We start from the raw sequence: 14,027 nt of genomic DNA on the forward strand, positions 1-14,027 counted from the left end.
TTTTTTTTACTGTTTTACGTGTTGTGCAGAAACTCTGAGAAAATATCCACCTGTGCCGATTCTGAATCGCGTCTGTACCAAAGCTATAAACTTTCCAACAACGGATATTCACATACCGGAAGGAACTTTAATGAGTATATCGGTGTTCGGAATACATAGAGATCCGGCCATATATCCGAATCCAGATAAGTTTGATCCCGAGCGATTCAACAAGGATCAAATAGCGGCGAGGCATCCGTACGCTTACTTACCATTTGGAGGAGGGCCACGAGTGTGTATCGGTAAGGCTCAACAAACTAAAAAAATAATTATTTTTTAAATTGTTTTTATAAAATAATCATATTTTTCGAGCTTATTAAATTATATATATCTATAACAGTTTGTTAAATATGATTTGAGGTAATAATAAAGAATTTCTTATTACATTTTCAGGTCAACGGTTTGGCTATATGCAGACAAAAGTTGGTGTTATAAATATCTTATTAAACTTCAAACTTAAACTTCATCCAAAGACTTCGGTGCCACTCATCATCGACGGAGCATCTGTATTATGTACGCCCAAAGGCGGTGTACATCTTATAATTGAACCGCTATAACAGTTCGAGCTGCCTACAGCCGCGTTCAAACTACGTACGTCATTTCTGTAACAAAGAATTACAATATCGCGATCATCCTGCAAACAAATTAAAGACAAAGAATATACAATAACGTAATACCAATATTGATATAATAAAGATATATACAATACTTGCAGAATCATCGTATAAGTTTTATCTGTTATCCTTGGTATTGACGTGACGATAATAATACGAAGTGCTCTCAAGATATGTCGTTAAACGCTTTTTTACAGTTTGTGACGCAATAAATCGGTCTTTTGAAAAGGAAAAAAAAAGAGAATTCTACATTGTTTATACGCTGTTTTTCTCCACTTACTATATACTTGTTATGTTGCTATACAATAAATGTATTGTTTCTTCATTTGCATGAAAATATTCTTGTGAAATAAAAAATAGTAGTATAATATTAGTTTGACACACTACAATATTACACAAAACACTATTTATTTAGTCTTAACTGTTAAACTTACGTTTTTCTATTTCCTTCTTTTTTCTATTTATCTGTGTTGTACTTTAAAGTTTGTTGTCGAATAAAAATTACTTGTGTATTCTTTTATGTCTACAATGGTTTACTTTTATTGTAAAAATTGTTTGTATGTTCTAGCACTTCCTCAGATTTCTTTAATACGTTACATAGGTACGTTTATTAATTTTTTATGTGAACATGAGATGTAACGTGAAACTTAGTTTTATTATAATATTGAACATATCTACTTAATATGTAATATTGCTTTATGTCATTTCACTCACATAAATAATACTGATATGACCTACAATTTGTTTTATTTGCCAATTAGCAAGTTTTTCTCTTTCTTCACACATTTTTAATAGAAAATTTTACTTATCTTCGAATTTCATCGTTCAGATACGTTTACTTACTTTTATAAAAATATAACCTTTCAAAGTTGTAAGTAAAGAAAAAGCATTATGTAAGATAAATAAATTTTTTGTTATATTTTTATAATCAGATAATGACTGAAAAATAGATAAGATTACATCTATAAATTAACTTTCTCGACAGTATACTTCAGTATTTACACGACACACACACACATCTTTATTCTTCAATAGTCCTTAAATAAACAAGTAACATCAACTTGCTTTGACCACTGATGAAACATTCATATCATAGGTTAACAATTGTCGAAAAATATACCAAACACAAACAGATAATTTAGATATGATTTGTTTAGCTATCATTACGAAAAACAGAGCTAATTGTTACTTGTAGGCTTAATAACTGCTCTTGTCGTTGCTCTGTGTTCTGTATATATTTATTACAAGTTTTCTTTTTGGCGCAAAAAAGGTGTATTTTACATCGATCCCGTTGTACCAGCTGGGAATGTGACATCTTTAATAATTGGAAAAACATCAGTAGGAAAGTACTTTTTTTCATAAAAAAATACATAATGTATATAAACTATTCGTAATTTCAAATCTTTTAATAAACATTTATAACAAATTTTATAAAAATTTGCAATTAGTCACGTTTTTATACAATATGTAGACATTCTAAACTAAAACATCCATTTATAATATGTAAAATTATGGATTATGCTAGTAATATGTAAACTATAATGTTTTATGTGATACAGTAGCAAGCTTGAAAGAGTTGAAATAATAGAATACTTTTTAAAATTAAAGTACTTCTTTAGTAACTGTAAATATGCTCGGACAGGTTTTTGATTCGAAACCTTTTCTTTTATTATATGTCTCTTAACTAATATTTTTTAATAACGTATATAATTGGCATTATTTAATTTTGGAAATTATTAACAGGCGAACTATTTCGCGACGTTTCCTTAAAATATAAAGACCATCGCGCTATCGGAACGTACATATTTTTCAAGCCAAACTTTGTGATTGCCGATCTCGAACTTGTCCGAATAGTGCTGACAAAAGAATTTGATAGTTTTCATGATCGAAACTTTTACAGTAACGAAAAAGGTGACTCATTATCCGGTCACTTATTTTATATTGCCTGGGAAAAAATGGAGAAATTTGCGCGTCAAGGTGACACTTACAATTACTTCAAAAAAACTCAAATAGATGTTTGGAATTCTGGAAAAATGCTGCGAAAAAATTTTTAGAAAAAATAGTTGAGACCGGAGAGAGCATCGAGATAAAAGAAATATTTGCAAGGTACACTGATTTTTTTAAACAAGAAGACAGAGTTTTTACTACAGAACTTTTATCTACTTAGTGTCACCTGATCATGTGAGGTAAGTTAATTTTATTATTATTTATAAATTTATTATTTATTATACCAATATATTATATTGGTTTTTTTATAGAATGGGTAAATGAGAAATCATCAAAGTGCGTTTCGACTAAGATGCTAATCGATTACATTAATACATTGTCATCAAATAAACGAAAATATCTACTGAAAAAATCGACAGAAAAAAAATATCTACAGAAAAAACGCAATGATCATATCTGAAAAAAAACAAGCAAATGAAGAAGAAAATCAAAACGCAACGCCAGAATACTTTAATAATATGAATATGTTACAGACAGGTAAAAAAACTTAAAAAATATAATATAATATATATATATATATATAATGATAATATATACAATTGATTGTTTAAAACAAATTTTATTTTTCAGTATCCACGGATATCTTTCAAAACCAGGAAGATAATAGATATACATTAACAACTCTGTAAGTTTGATTTGAATCAATAAAGTCAAAGAGTATAAAGCATTTTCATTGAAATGTATTTATTTTGTGCATAACATCCGTTCGAATCGTTCATCTATTCCGTCACATATCCAATTTTTGATTAGTACCTAATTTTTGATCAGTTGTTAAAAAAGTATTATAGTACGGTTTTGATCATAAAAATTAGTCCGAAAAACATTTTGGCATAATAATTAATTATTTTGACATCTACATACCTCCTTTTGGATTAATTTTTATGACCAAAACCTTACTATAATAATTTTTGAACAAACTGATCAACAATTACGTACTGATCAAAAACTGGATCTGTATTACATCGGCAAGAATCTATATATTTTCAGGGTCTAGAGCGCTAAGGAAGGTTTTAATTAAACCCTATTTTAATGCTGGTAGCAGGAAAAAAGGAAATTTCAGACGTATTGTAGCGTCAAAGTAGCAGCTATTATGTACATATATTTTGCATTCGATAACGTCTATTTTGACTCTCTTACTTCTACCTCAAAAAAAAAATTCAGGTTCAATGTAGACGCTAAATTTCGACTCGGGCAGCTACGAATATAATTTCTGTGTTAGAAGCGACTGCGCAAGCTTTCGTTTTTTTTGTTGCTGGCTCCGAAACTTCTTTAACTACTGCGACATACTGTTTGTACCAATTAGCGCTAAATCAGGATATGCAAAATAAGCTTCGTCAAAAAATGAAATTGACGAAATCTTGAAAAAACACGGCGAAGTGCCTTACAACGCGCTATAAACGATATGACGTATTTTCATGAAGTAGTATCTGGTAATTATAGTGTTTTTGTTAATTTTATTTTTCCTTAACATAAACGTGTTTACTAGTAATTGCAGACTACAGCTTTTATGCTACTTTACTCGTTGTGCAAAAACTCTGAGAAAATATCCATCTGTAGCAATGCTAAATCGCATCTGCAATTTTATGTCTTTACGTAATCGAGTACGGTAGTAATTGCAGCCTACAATTTTTATGCTACTTTATTCGTTGTGCAAAAACTTTGAGAAAATATCCAATTGTGCCAATGCTGAATCACATCTGCACCAAAGCCTTAGACCTTCCAACAATAAATAGTCATATACCGGAAAAAACTTTAATTACTATACTGGTGGCATACAGCGAGATCCGGCAATATATCCGGATCCGGACAAGTTCGATCCCAGACAATTGTCTATTTACATTTTGCGAAGTAATAAATTGATTGTTATACCAAATGTATAATAAGATTTGTCTTGCCAAAACATTATCTCTTAATCGAATTACCTTGATTACTTGTCATTTTGTCAACGTGCTATAATAAAGTTATATATATTGTTGCCAATTATTTATTACAATTACTTCTCTTATAAAATAAAAACACGTGAAATAATCATTCAAAAACTTTGGGACTAATAAAAAATATAGTATTTCAAGAAATCATTAATTAATACTATGAAATATACTTCGTCATAAGTGATGTGTTTTCTCATTTCTTTTTTCTTCAAAAGTTTTGTTTATAAAAACTTAATTTTTCATTTATTTTATCTCTACATTGTTTCATTTTAGTATAAACATTTAAACTTAATTGCAGCGCATTTTTAAGCTTTTTTACTACGTTATATAATTCCGCATATTACTATTCTAATGCAAGATAACGCGTATTATAAATGTTCTATTCTTCTAATAATGATCATAATTAATTAATATAGAAAAAAAGTTTCTAGCACTTTATTGTGATTATAAATCATAGATTGTCTTGTCACACCTGATAAGTTTGTATTGTTTCTCTTAAGGTGAATAAGAAACATGGAATTTATGTTTGAAATTTTTTGTCCAATGTGCCACAAGTTTTTTCGGTTTAAACGAAAATGTGAAAGATTAAAGTGTACAATAAGAAAGAACATCGTAAACATTAAATTGAAAAAGAAACAAAAAAAATAAAAAATAGATAAAAATTGCAAAAATAACAAAATTATACCATACATTCGACATGTCATTTTGAAACGATAAAGTATCATTTACATAACAGAATAAAAACGCTTGTTTTTTCCGTAATTATTTTTTCACTATAGAGTATCAAATGGAATGTATTATGCATAAACTGAAAACATCTATTCTCAAAAAAAAGCATAAATATATGTGCATTAATAATGTACCATATATGTAACATTTTCGATCTTCTTTAGCTTCAGTTTTACGCAGTCAGTCTTCAAGATTTGTCGAACAGTATTTCTATGCTCTGACGGCTTAATGCTACGTTTAATTTTGTGACACTTATTGTTTTTGCAAAAATATAACGCTAGAACACACATACATTTTCATATAAGTTTCTTTTGTTTGGAATTTTTTTAAGAGAAAAGTGGCAAAATGTTTCTTATAGAATTAATAACTGCTCTTGTCGTTGCACTGTGTTCTCTATATATTTATTTCAAGTTTGTGGTGTTCACTTTTTGGCGCAAAAAAGGTGTATTTTACATCGATCCCGTTGTACCAGCTGGTAATGTGACATCGTTATTAATTGGAAAAATATCAGCAAGCAAGTACTTTTCATATAAAAACACACAACTATATGATACCTATAAATTAGTAGTAATTTACATTCTTTCAATAAGCGTTCACTTTTTAGTATTATTTTTTTACAAAGTTACATATAGCTATTTATTTTTATTTTTATTACAAAAAATTAGATAATATCTTAAAGATAATATTTCGGGTTGGTGGAAGAGTTCTGCGGATTTTTAGTATAAAACTTAAACACAAAATCGACATTTATAAAAATTAATTTAGTCCACAATGTGTTGACCGTCTTGATCTACAACTTGTTTGCCAACGTTTCGGTAAGGCCTTGATGCCGCTTTCGTAAAACCCTTGGGACTTGTGGGCAAAAAAATCAACGAGGTGATTTTTCGAATGACCTCCATTGAGTCGAATTGATGACCAACATTTTTTTGCAGCGAGCGAAACAAGTGATAATCAGATGGTGCAAGGTCCGGCGAATATGGTGGGTGCTGCATCATTTTTCAGCCTAAGCTCTGCAATTTTTTTTTCGTGATCAAAAAAGTACGTGGTCGAGCGTTGTCATGATGGAAAATTACATCTTTTCTATTCGACAATTCTCTTGCACCGCTTCTCTTGCACTACCTTGCGCAATTTGTCGAGCTGAGCGCAGTATTTCTTCGAATCTATTGTTTAGCCCTGCGGGAGCAGCTCGAACCACAGCACTTCTTTATAGTCCCATCAAATACATAGCATTACTTTTTGTGGATGCAAATTAGGTTTTGCCACCGTTTGTGAAGACTCGTCCGGACCGCACCACGATTTCCGCCGCTTAATGTTGTTGTAGACAACTCATTTCTCGTTTCCAGTGATGATCCGTTTCAGAAATGGGTCTAGATAGTTTTGTCTCAGGAGAGATTCACACACTAAAATCCGATCCATGATGTTCTTTTCGCTCAGTTCGTGCGGCACCCATACGTCAAGCTTTTTCACCATGCCAAGCTTTTTTAATCGTTCCATAACGGTTGTATGACGAATGCCGAAGCGCTTCGTAATCTCTCGAGTCGTTAAGTGTCGATCACTTTTCACTGTAGCCAGGAGTTGGTCGTCGTCAACAGAATTTGGCCGTCCAGAGCGTGGTGCATCTTGAAAGTTAAATTCTCCGGAACGGAAGCGAGCAAACCATCTTTCGCATGTGTCTGCGCTTACGGCCGAGGCACCATACATGGCGCATAATTCGCGCTTAGCGTATGCCGCTTTATATCCTTTACGGAATAAAAACAGCAAAAACTAGCGAAAATGCAATTTTTGATTTTCCATTTTAGTTGTATGCCGTACACGCAAAACACGTTCGACCAAACCAAACACTTTTGCCAAATGTCAAGCGTAGTGTGACTTGTCAAAATATGTACGGAATACTGACATTTGAACGACACGCGATAATTATATTCTGACACAAGTGTCATTTAATAAAAAATCAGCAGAACTTTTCCACCGACCCAATAATATCTAGTGATGTGCATAATTATGATATGAAAACATATGGAATATGCTTTGGTTCCATAACTTATATTTTTTCAATGTGTAACTCCTTAAACACATTTTAGAAGAACGTTACTTTATATATTATAATTTTGGGAATTTATTCACAGCCGAACTATTTCGTGACGCTTACTTAAAATATAAGGACCATCGCACTATCGGAATGTACACATTTTTCAAACCGAACCTTGTGATTGCCGATCTCGATCTTGTCCGAATAGTGCTGACAAAAGAATTTGCTAGTTTTCATGATCGTGGATACTACTGTAACGAAAAAGTAGATCCGTTATCCGGCAACTTGTTTTTATTGCCTGGGACAAAATGGAGAAATTTGCGCACCAAACTGACACCTACATTTACTTCGGGTAACCTCAAGCAAATGTTTGGAGTTTTGAAAGACTGCGGCGAGGAACTCGCGATCTCTTTAAAAAACAGAACCAAAACAACAAAATGCATCGAAATAAAAGAAATTCTTGGAAGGTATACTCATTCTTAAAAAAAGAAAAAAAAGAGAAAAGTTTTTACTACATTTTTCACTAATTGCGTATCAAACGCTGAAGAAATGTTATATAAATAATATATAAATATTATCTGCCAATTGTTGAATATATTATATAAACAATGTACATGTTCTATACAGATATTTTGTACTCAACAGATATACCATAGACGTAATCATGTCCGCTGCTTTTGGAATCAAGTCCAATTGTATGACAACGCCAGACAGTGAATTTCTATACCAAGGGAAAAAAGTATTTGAATATCATATTTTTTGGTACGCACTTTTTGGGTTGGTACCTCAAATTCCCGATTTGTTTGCTATTCCTTTCTTTGGTCGAAAAATCTCAAAGTTTTTTATAAAAGTGTTTCGGGATACCGTGCAACACAGACAAACTCACAATGTTGTCAGACATGATTTTATGAATCTACTTATACAAATTATAGAGAAAGGCTACGTGGCGCCTGACAAAGGAGACACCGCCGATGTTTCTTGTAAATATGCTACAATGTTCAATACTATATAAAAAATACAATTTAGCACCTACTAAAATATTGAGATATTTATTTATAGCGAATACGAGCAAGATGTCTATCGTGGAAGCGGCAGCGCAATCATACGCCTTCTTCCTAGGCGGCTTTGAAACGTCCTCAACTACGGCGACCTTCTGTTTGTACGAATTAGCAAAAAATCAAGACGTACAATACAAGCTTCGTCAAGAAATTGAAGAAATCTTGAAAATACACGGCGAAGTGAGTTACAATGCTGTAAATGATATGACGTATCTTCATAAAGTAGTATCTGGTAAGTATATTGTTTTTGTTATTTATAAAATTTTACGTCTTTGCATAAACGTGTTTGCTAGTAATTGCAGACTACTGTTTGTATCTTACTTTACTCGTTGTACAGAAACTATGAGAAAATATCCACCAGTGCCGATTTTGAATCGCATCTGTACCAAAGATATAGACCTTCCAACAACGAATATTCATATACCGGAAGGAACTTTACTTACTATATCGGTGCTCGGAATACAGAGAGATCCTGCCATATATCCGAATCCAGATAAGTTTGATCCCGAACGATTCGACGCAAATCAAATAGCGGCTAGGCATCCGTACGCTTACTTACCATTTGGAGAAGGGCCACGAGTGTGTATCGGTAAGGCTCAACAAACTCAAAAAATAATTAAATACTTTTTAATTTGTTTTTATAATAATAATCATATTTTTCGAGCTTGATAAATAATATATATCTATAACATTTTGTTAAGTATGATTTGAGGTAATAATAAAGAGTTTCTTATTAAATTTTCAGGTCAACGGTTTGGCTATATGCAGACAAAAGTTGGCGTTATAAATATCGTATTGAACTTCAAACTTAAACTTCATCCACAGACTTCGGTGCCACTCATCGTCGACAAAGCATCTATAATATGTACGCCCAAAGACGGTGTACATCTTATAATTGAACCGCTATAACAGTTCGAGTTGCCTACAGCCGCGTACAAACTACGTACGTTATTTCTGTAACTAAAAAATACAATATCGCGATCATCCTGCAAACAAATTAAAGACAAAAAATAAACAATAGAGTAATACCAATGGTGATATAATGAAGATATATACTTGCAGTATCATTCTATATGTTTTATCTCTTATCGTTAATATTGACGTAACGATAATCATATGAAGTAGGTACTCTCACTTTATGTCGCGTAGTGCCTTTTTACAATTTGTGCCGCAACAAATCGGTTTTTTGAAAAGGAAAAAAAACGTAATTCTATATTGTCTATACGCATTTTTTTCCACTTATTTTATGTACTTGTTATGTTGCTGTTTGCTATACAATAAATGTATTGTTTCTTCATTTGCATGAAAATATTCTTGTGAAATAAAAAATATTAGTATAATATTATTTTAACACACTACAATTTTACATAAAACACTATTTATTTAGTCTTAACTGTTATACTTACGTTTTTCTATTTCCTTCTTTTTTTTCTTCATCTGTGTTGTACTGTAAAGTTTGTTGTTAATTAAAAATTACTTGAGTATTCTTTTTTATCTACATTGTTTTACTTTTATTGTAAAAATTGTTTGTATGTTCTAGCACTTCCTCAGATTTCTTTAATACGTTACATAAGTATGTTTATTAATTTTCTATGTGAACATGAGATGGAACGTGAAAATTAGTTTTATTACCATATTGAACATATCTACTTAATATGTAATATTACTTTATGTTATTTCACTGACATAAATAATACTGATATGAACTACAATTTGTTTTATTTGCCAATTAGCAAGTTTTTCTTTTCCTTCACACAGTTTTAATAGAAAATTCTACTTATCTTCGAATTTCATCGTCCAGATACGTTTACTTACTTTTATAAAAATATACCCTTTTAAAGTTGAAAATAAAAAAAAGCCTTATGTAATATAAATAAAGTGTTTGGTATTTTTTTATAATCAAATAATGACTGAAATCTAGATAAGATTACATCTATAAATTAATTTTCTCGACAGTATACTCTCTTCAGTATCTACACGACATCTTTATTCTTCATTAGTCTTTAAACAAACAAGTAACATCAACTTGCTTTGACCACTAACAAAACATTCATATCACAGTCTAAGAATTGTCGAAAAATACATCAAACACAAACAGATAATATATTTAATATATATAAACAAATAGATATATTTTGTTTAGCTATCATTACGGAAAAAAGAGCAAAATGTCACTTGTAGGGTTAATAACTGCTCTTGTCGTTGCTCTGTGTTCTGTATACATATATTTATTACAAGTTTGTGGTGTTCACTTTTTGGCGCAAAAAAGGTGTATTTTACATCGATCCCGTTGTACCAACTGGTAATGTGACATCTTTAATAATTGGAAAAATATCAGTAGGCTAGTACTTTTTTTCATAAAAAACAATACATAATGTATATAAACTATTTATTATTTACAATCTTTTAATAAACATTTATCGCGAAGTTTTTATAAATTTGCAATTACTCACGTTTTTATACAAAATGTAGACATTCTAAACTAAAACAACCACTTATGATATGTAAAAATATAGAATATGCTAATAATATGTAAACTATAATGTTTTATGTGATACAGTAGCAAGCTTATAAAATTTGAAATAATGTACTATTTTTTAACTTAAAGTATTTTTTAGTACCTGTAAATATGCTCGGACAGGTTTTTGATTTTAAAACTTTTCTTTTATTGTGTGTCTCTTAAATTATATTTTAAAATAACGTATATATTTGGCATTATTTAATTTCGGGAATTATTAACAGGCAAATTATTTCGCGACGTTTCCTTGAAATAGAAGGTCAATCGCGTTATTGAAACGTACACATTTTTCAAGCCGAACTTTGTGATAGCCGATCTCGATTTTGTCCGGATAGTGCTGACAAAAAAATTTCATAGTTTTCACGATTGAGGCCTTTAGTAACGAAAAAGGTAACCCATTAACCGGTTACTTAGTTTTATTGTCTAAGAAAAAATGGAGAAAATTGCGCCTCAAGTTGACACTTATATTTACTTCGAAAAAACTCAAACAGATGGTTGAAATTCTGAAACAATGTGGCGAAGAATTCAAGAAATCTTTAGAAAAAATAGCCGAAACTGGATAGAGCATCAAGATAAAAGAAATATTTGCAAGGTATACTGATTTTTTTAAACAAGAAGACAAAGTTTTTACAGAACTTTTATCTATTTATCTGACAAAAAACAGAAAAACTGTTATATAAAATATAACTAGATATTATCTATAAAATGTTATTATAAACACAGTATATGTGTTGTGTAATGCTATGTTTTGAGCAATAGATATACAATAGATATAATTATGTCAGCGGCTTTCAAAATTAAATCCAACTGTTTAAAAAAAGTGGACGATGAATTTCGATATTATGAAAGGAAAGTCCTCGATTAAAGTGCTCTTTAAAATGCCATTTTTGCTTTCGCACCTCAAATTGCCGACTTCTTTTCTATACCTTTTTTGATCGGAGTACTTCAAATTTTTTTATAAATATGTTTCGGGATAATGTGCAATACAGACAAACTCACAATGTTGTTAGACATGATTTTATGATTCTACTTATACCATTCATGGAGAAAGTAGACGTTTGACCTGACGGAAAGGGAGATACTGTCAATGCGCCTTGTAAATATATTATAACATTTAATATAAAGCATGCAATTACGCGCTGATTGCATACATAATTGTTTCGTTTTTTTTATTGACAGCGGCTACGAATACAATTTCTATGTTAGACGCGACTGCGCTAGCTTTCGTTTTCTTTGTTGCTGGCTTCGAAACTTCTTCAACTACGGCGACATACTGTTTGTAGCAATTAGCGCTAAATCAGGATATGCAAAATAAGCTTCAGCAAGAAAGTGATGAAGTCTTGAAAAAACACGGCGAAGTCCCTTACAACGTTGTAAACGACATGACGTATCTTCATGAAGAAGTATCTGGTAATTATAGTGTTTTTGATACTTTTAATTGTACGTCTTTACATACACGTGTTTGCTAATAATTGCAAACTACAATTTTTATGCTACTTTACTCGTTGTGCAAAACCTCTGAGAAAATATCTATCTGTGGCAATCGCATCTGCATCAGAGCCTTAGACCTTCCAACAATAATTCAAGTGACTAGAATAAATAGAAAAATTGATAGGAATTAGTTTAAACTTTGAACAAAATAAAATTAGATATAGAAGAAATATTTGATTAAATAATTTGGCCAGATGCTAGATAGGTTATAAGATAATAAATATAAGTTTTCTTGTTATCTAAATGATGCGTAATTTTCTCTGTGAAAACGCGTGGCAATATTGCACTGTTAGTATTTAAACTTAAAAAACACTACAAAACTACAAAAAATAAATACAGAATAAAAACTTACATTTCTGCACTTTAATTATGGATACCTATAACATTCTGCGTAATTTTTATTACTTACACTACATAAGAAAAGCGTATATTCGTCAATAATCGAATTTCAGCAACTTTTTGCTACAAATGTACATAGAAACATCCTTAATTGCGTAGTCACTTCTATTACTTTTATTATCAATGTCGCATTGTGCATACGACTACAATGTTACGCAAAACTAAATATAAATATATCAATCTAAATAGTTTCAAAGTAAGTAAAATAATTTTAATTTGTAGTGCTAAAATAAAATTGTTCGTTATTGAATGCAATTTACGAGATTTATGTTGCTAATTGTCTATTTACATTTTGCAAAGTAATAAACTGATTTTTATACAAAATGTATAATACAATTTTTCTTGTCTAAACATCATCTCTTAATCGAATTACCTTGATTACTTGTCATTTTGTCAACGTGCTATAATAAAGTTATATATATATATATATATTGTTGCCGATTATTTATTACAATTACTTCTCTTATAAAATAAGAACACATGAAATAATCATTCAAAAACAACGGTATTAATATGAAATATACTATTTTAAGAAAACAATAATTATTATTATGAAAAATACTTCTTCATTAGTGATGTGTAGTTTTCTCATTTGTTTTTTTTTCAAACGTACGGCTTGTTTAAATAAACTAAAATTTTTACTTATTTTATTTTTACATTTTTCAATTCTATCAAGTAAACATTTAATCTTAGTTGCAGCGTTTTGTTAACCTTCGATACTACGTTATATAATTCCGCCTATTACTTTTTTATTGCAAGATAACGCGTATTATACATGTTCGTATTCTTCTAAAAATGATCATAATTAAGTAATATAAAAAAAAAGTTTCTAGCACTTTGTTGTGATTATAAAAATCATAGATTGTTTTGTCACACCTGATAAGTTTGTATTGTTTCTCGTAAGGTGAATAAGAAAATTGGAATTCATTTTTGAAATTCTTTGTCCAATGTGTCACAAATTTTTTCGGTATAAACAAAAATGTGAAAGATTGAAGTGTACAATAAGAAAGAACATCGTAAAACTTAAATTGAAAAGGAAAACAAAAAATTATACAAACAGATAAAAAGTGCAGAAATAACAAAATTATAACATACACTCGACATATCATTTTAAACCGATAAATTATCATTTACATAACAGAATAAAAATGCTCTTGTTTTTTCCGTAATTATTTTTTTTAGTAAATCTATCAAGTATTCAATGTAATTAAT

The 14,027-nt window shown here is 30.3% G+C and overlaps 2 protein-coding genes and 2 pseudogenes across 2 annotated transcripts in view; all 4 read left to right on the forward strand.

Annotated features, from left to right (window-relative positions):
* Positions 1-1,122, forward strand: part of LOC109853403 (cytochrome P450 6k1-like) — an 8,391-nt gene extending 7,269 nt beyond the window's left edge. Inside the window, exons 5-6 of the mRNA XM_020425519.1 lie at positions 30-281; positions 433-1,122. Of these exons, the coding sequence (XP_020281108.1) occupies positions 30-281; positions 433-596 (416 nt within the window). The 3' untranslated portion in view covers positions 597-1,122. The remainder of the gene's footprint in view (positions 1-29; positions 282-432) is intronic.
* A 719-nt stretch (positions 1,123-1,841) lies between these two features.
* On the forward strand, positions 1,842-4,540 carry LOC109853466 (annotated as a pseudogene).
* A 1,125-nt stretch (positions 4,541-5,665) lies between these two features.
* Positions 5,666-9,316, forward strand: LOC109853467 (probable cytochrome P450 6a14). The gene is made up of 6 exons (XM_020425618.1): positions 5,666-5,834; positions 7,447-7,816; positions 7,995-8,329; positions 8,409-8,639; positions 8,745-8,996; positions 9,153-9,316. Exons 1-6 carry the CDS (start codon positions 5,666-5,668, stop codon positions 9,314-9,316), a joined length of 1,521 nt encoding a protein of 506 aa, XP_020281207.1.
* Positions 9,317-10,575: 1,259 nt separating this feature from the next.
* On the forward strand, positions 10,576-12,491 carry LOC109853468 (annotated as a pseudogene).
* Positions 12,492-14,027: the final 1,536 nt, after the last annotated feature.

Source organism: Pseudomyrmex gracilis, unplaced genomic scaffold (genome assembly GCF_002006095.1).
Source record: "Pseudomyrmex gracilis isolate BER0280 unplaced genomic scaffold, ASM200609v1 scaffold_48, whole genome shotgun sequence".
NCBI classification, from domain to species: Eukaryota; Metazoa; Arthropoda; class Insecta; order Hymenoptera; family Formicidae; genus Pseudomyrmex; species Pseudomyrmex gracilis.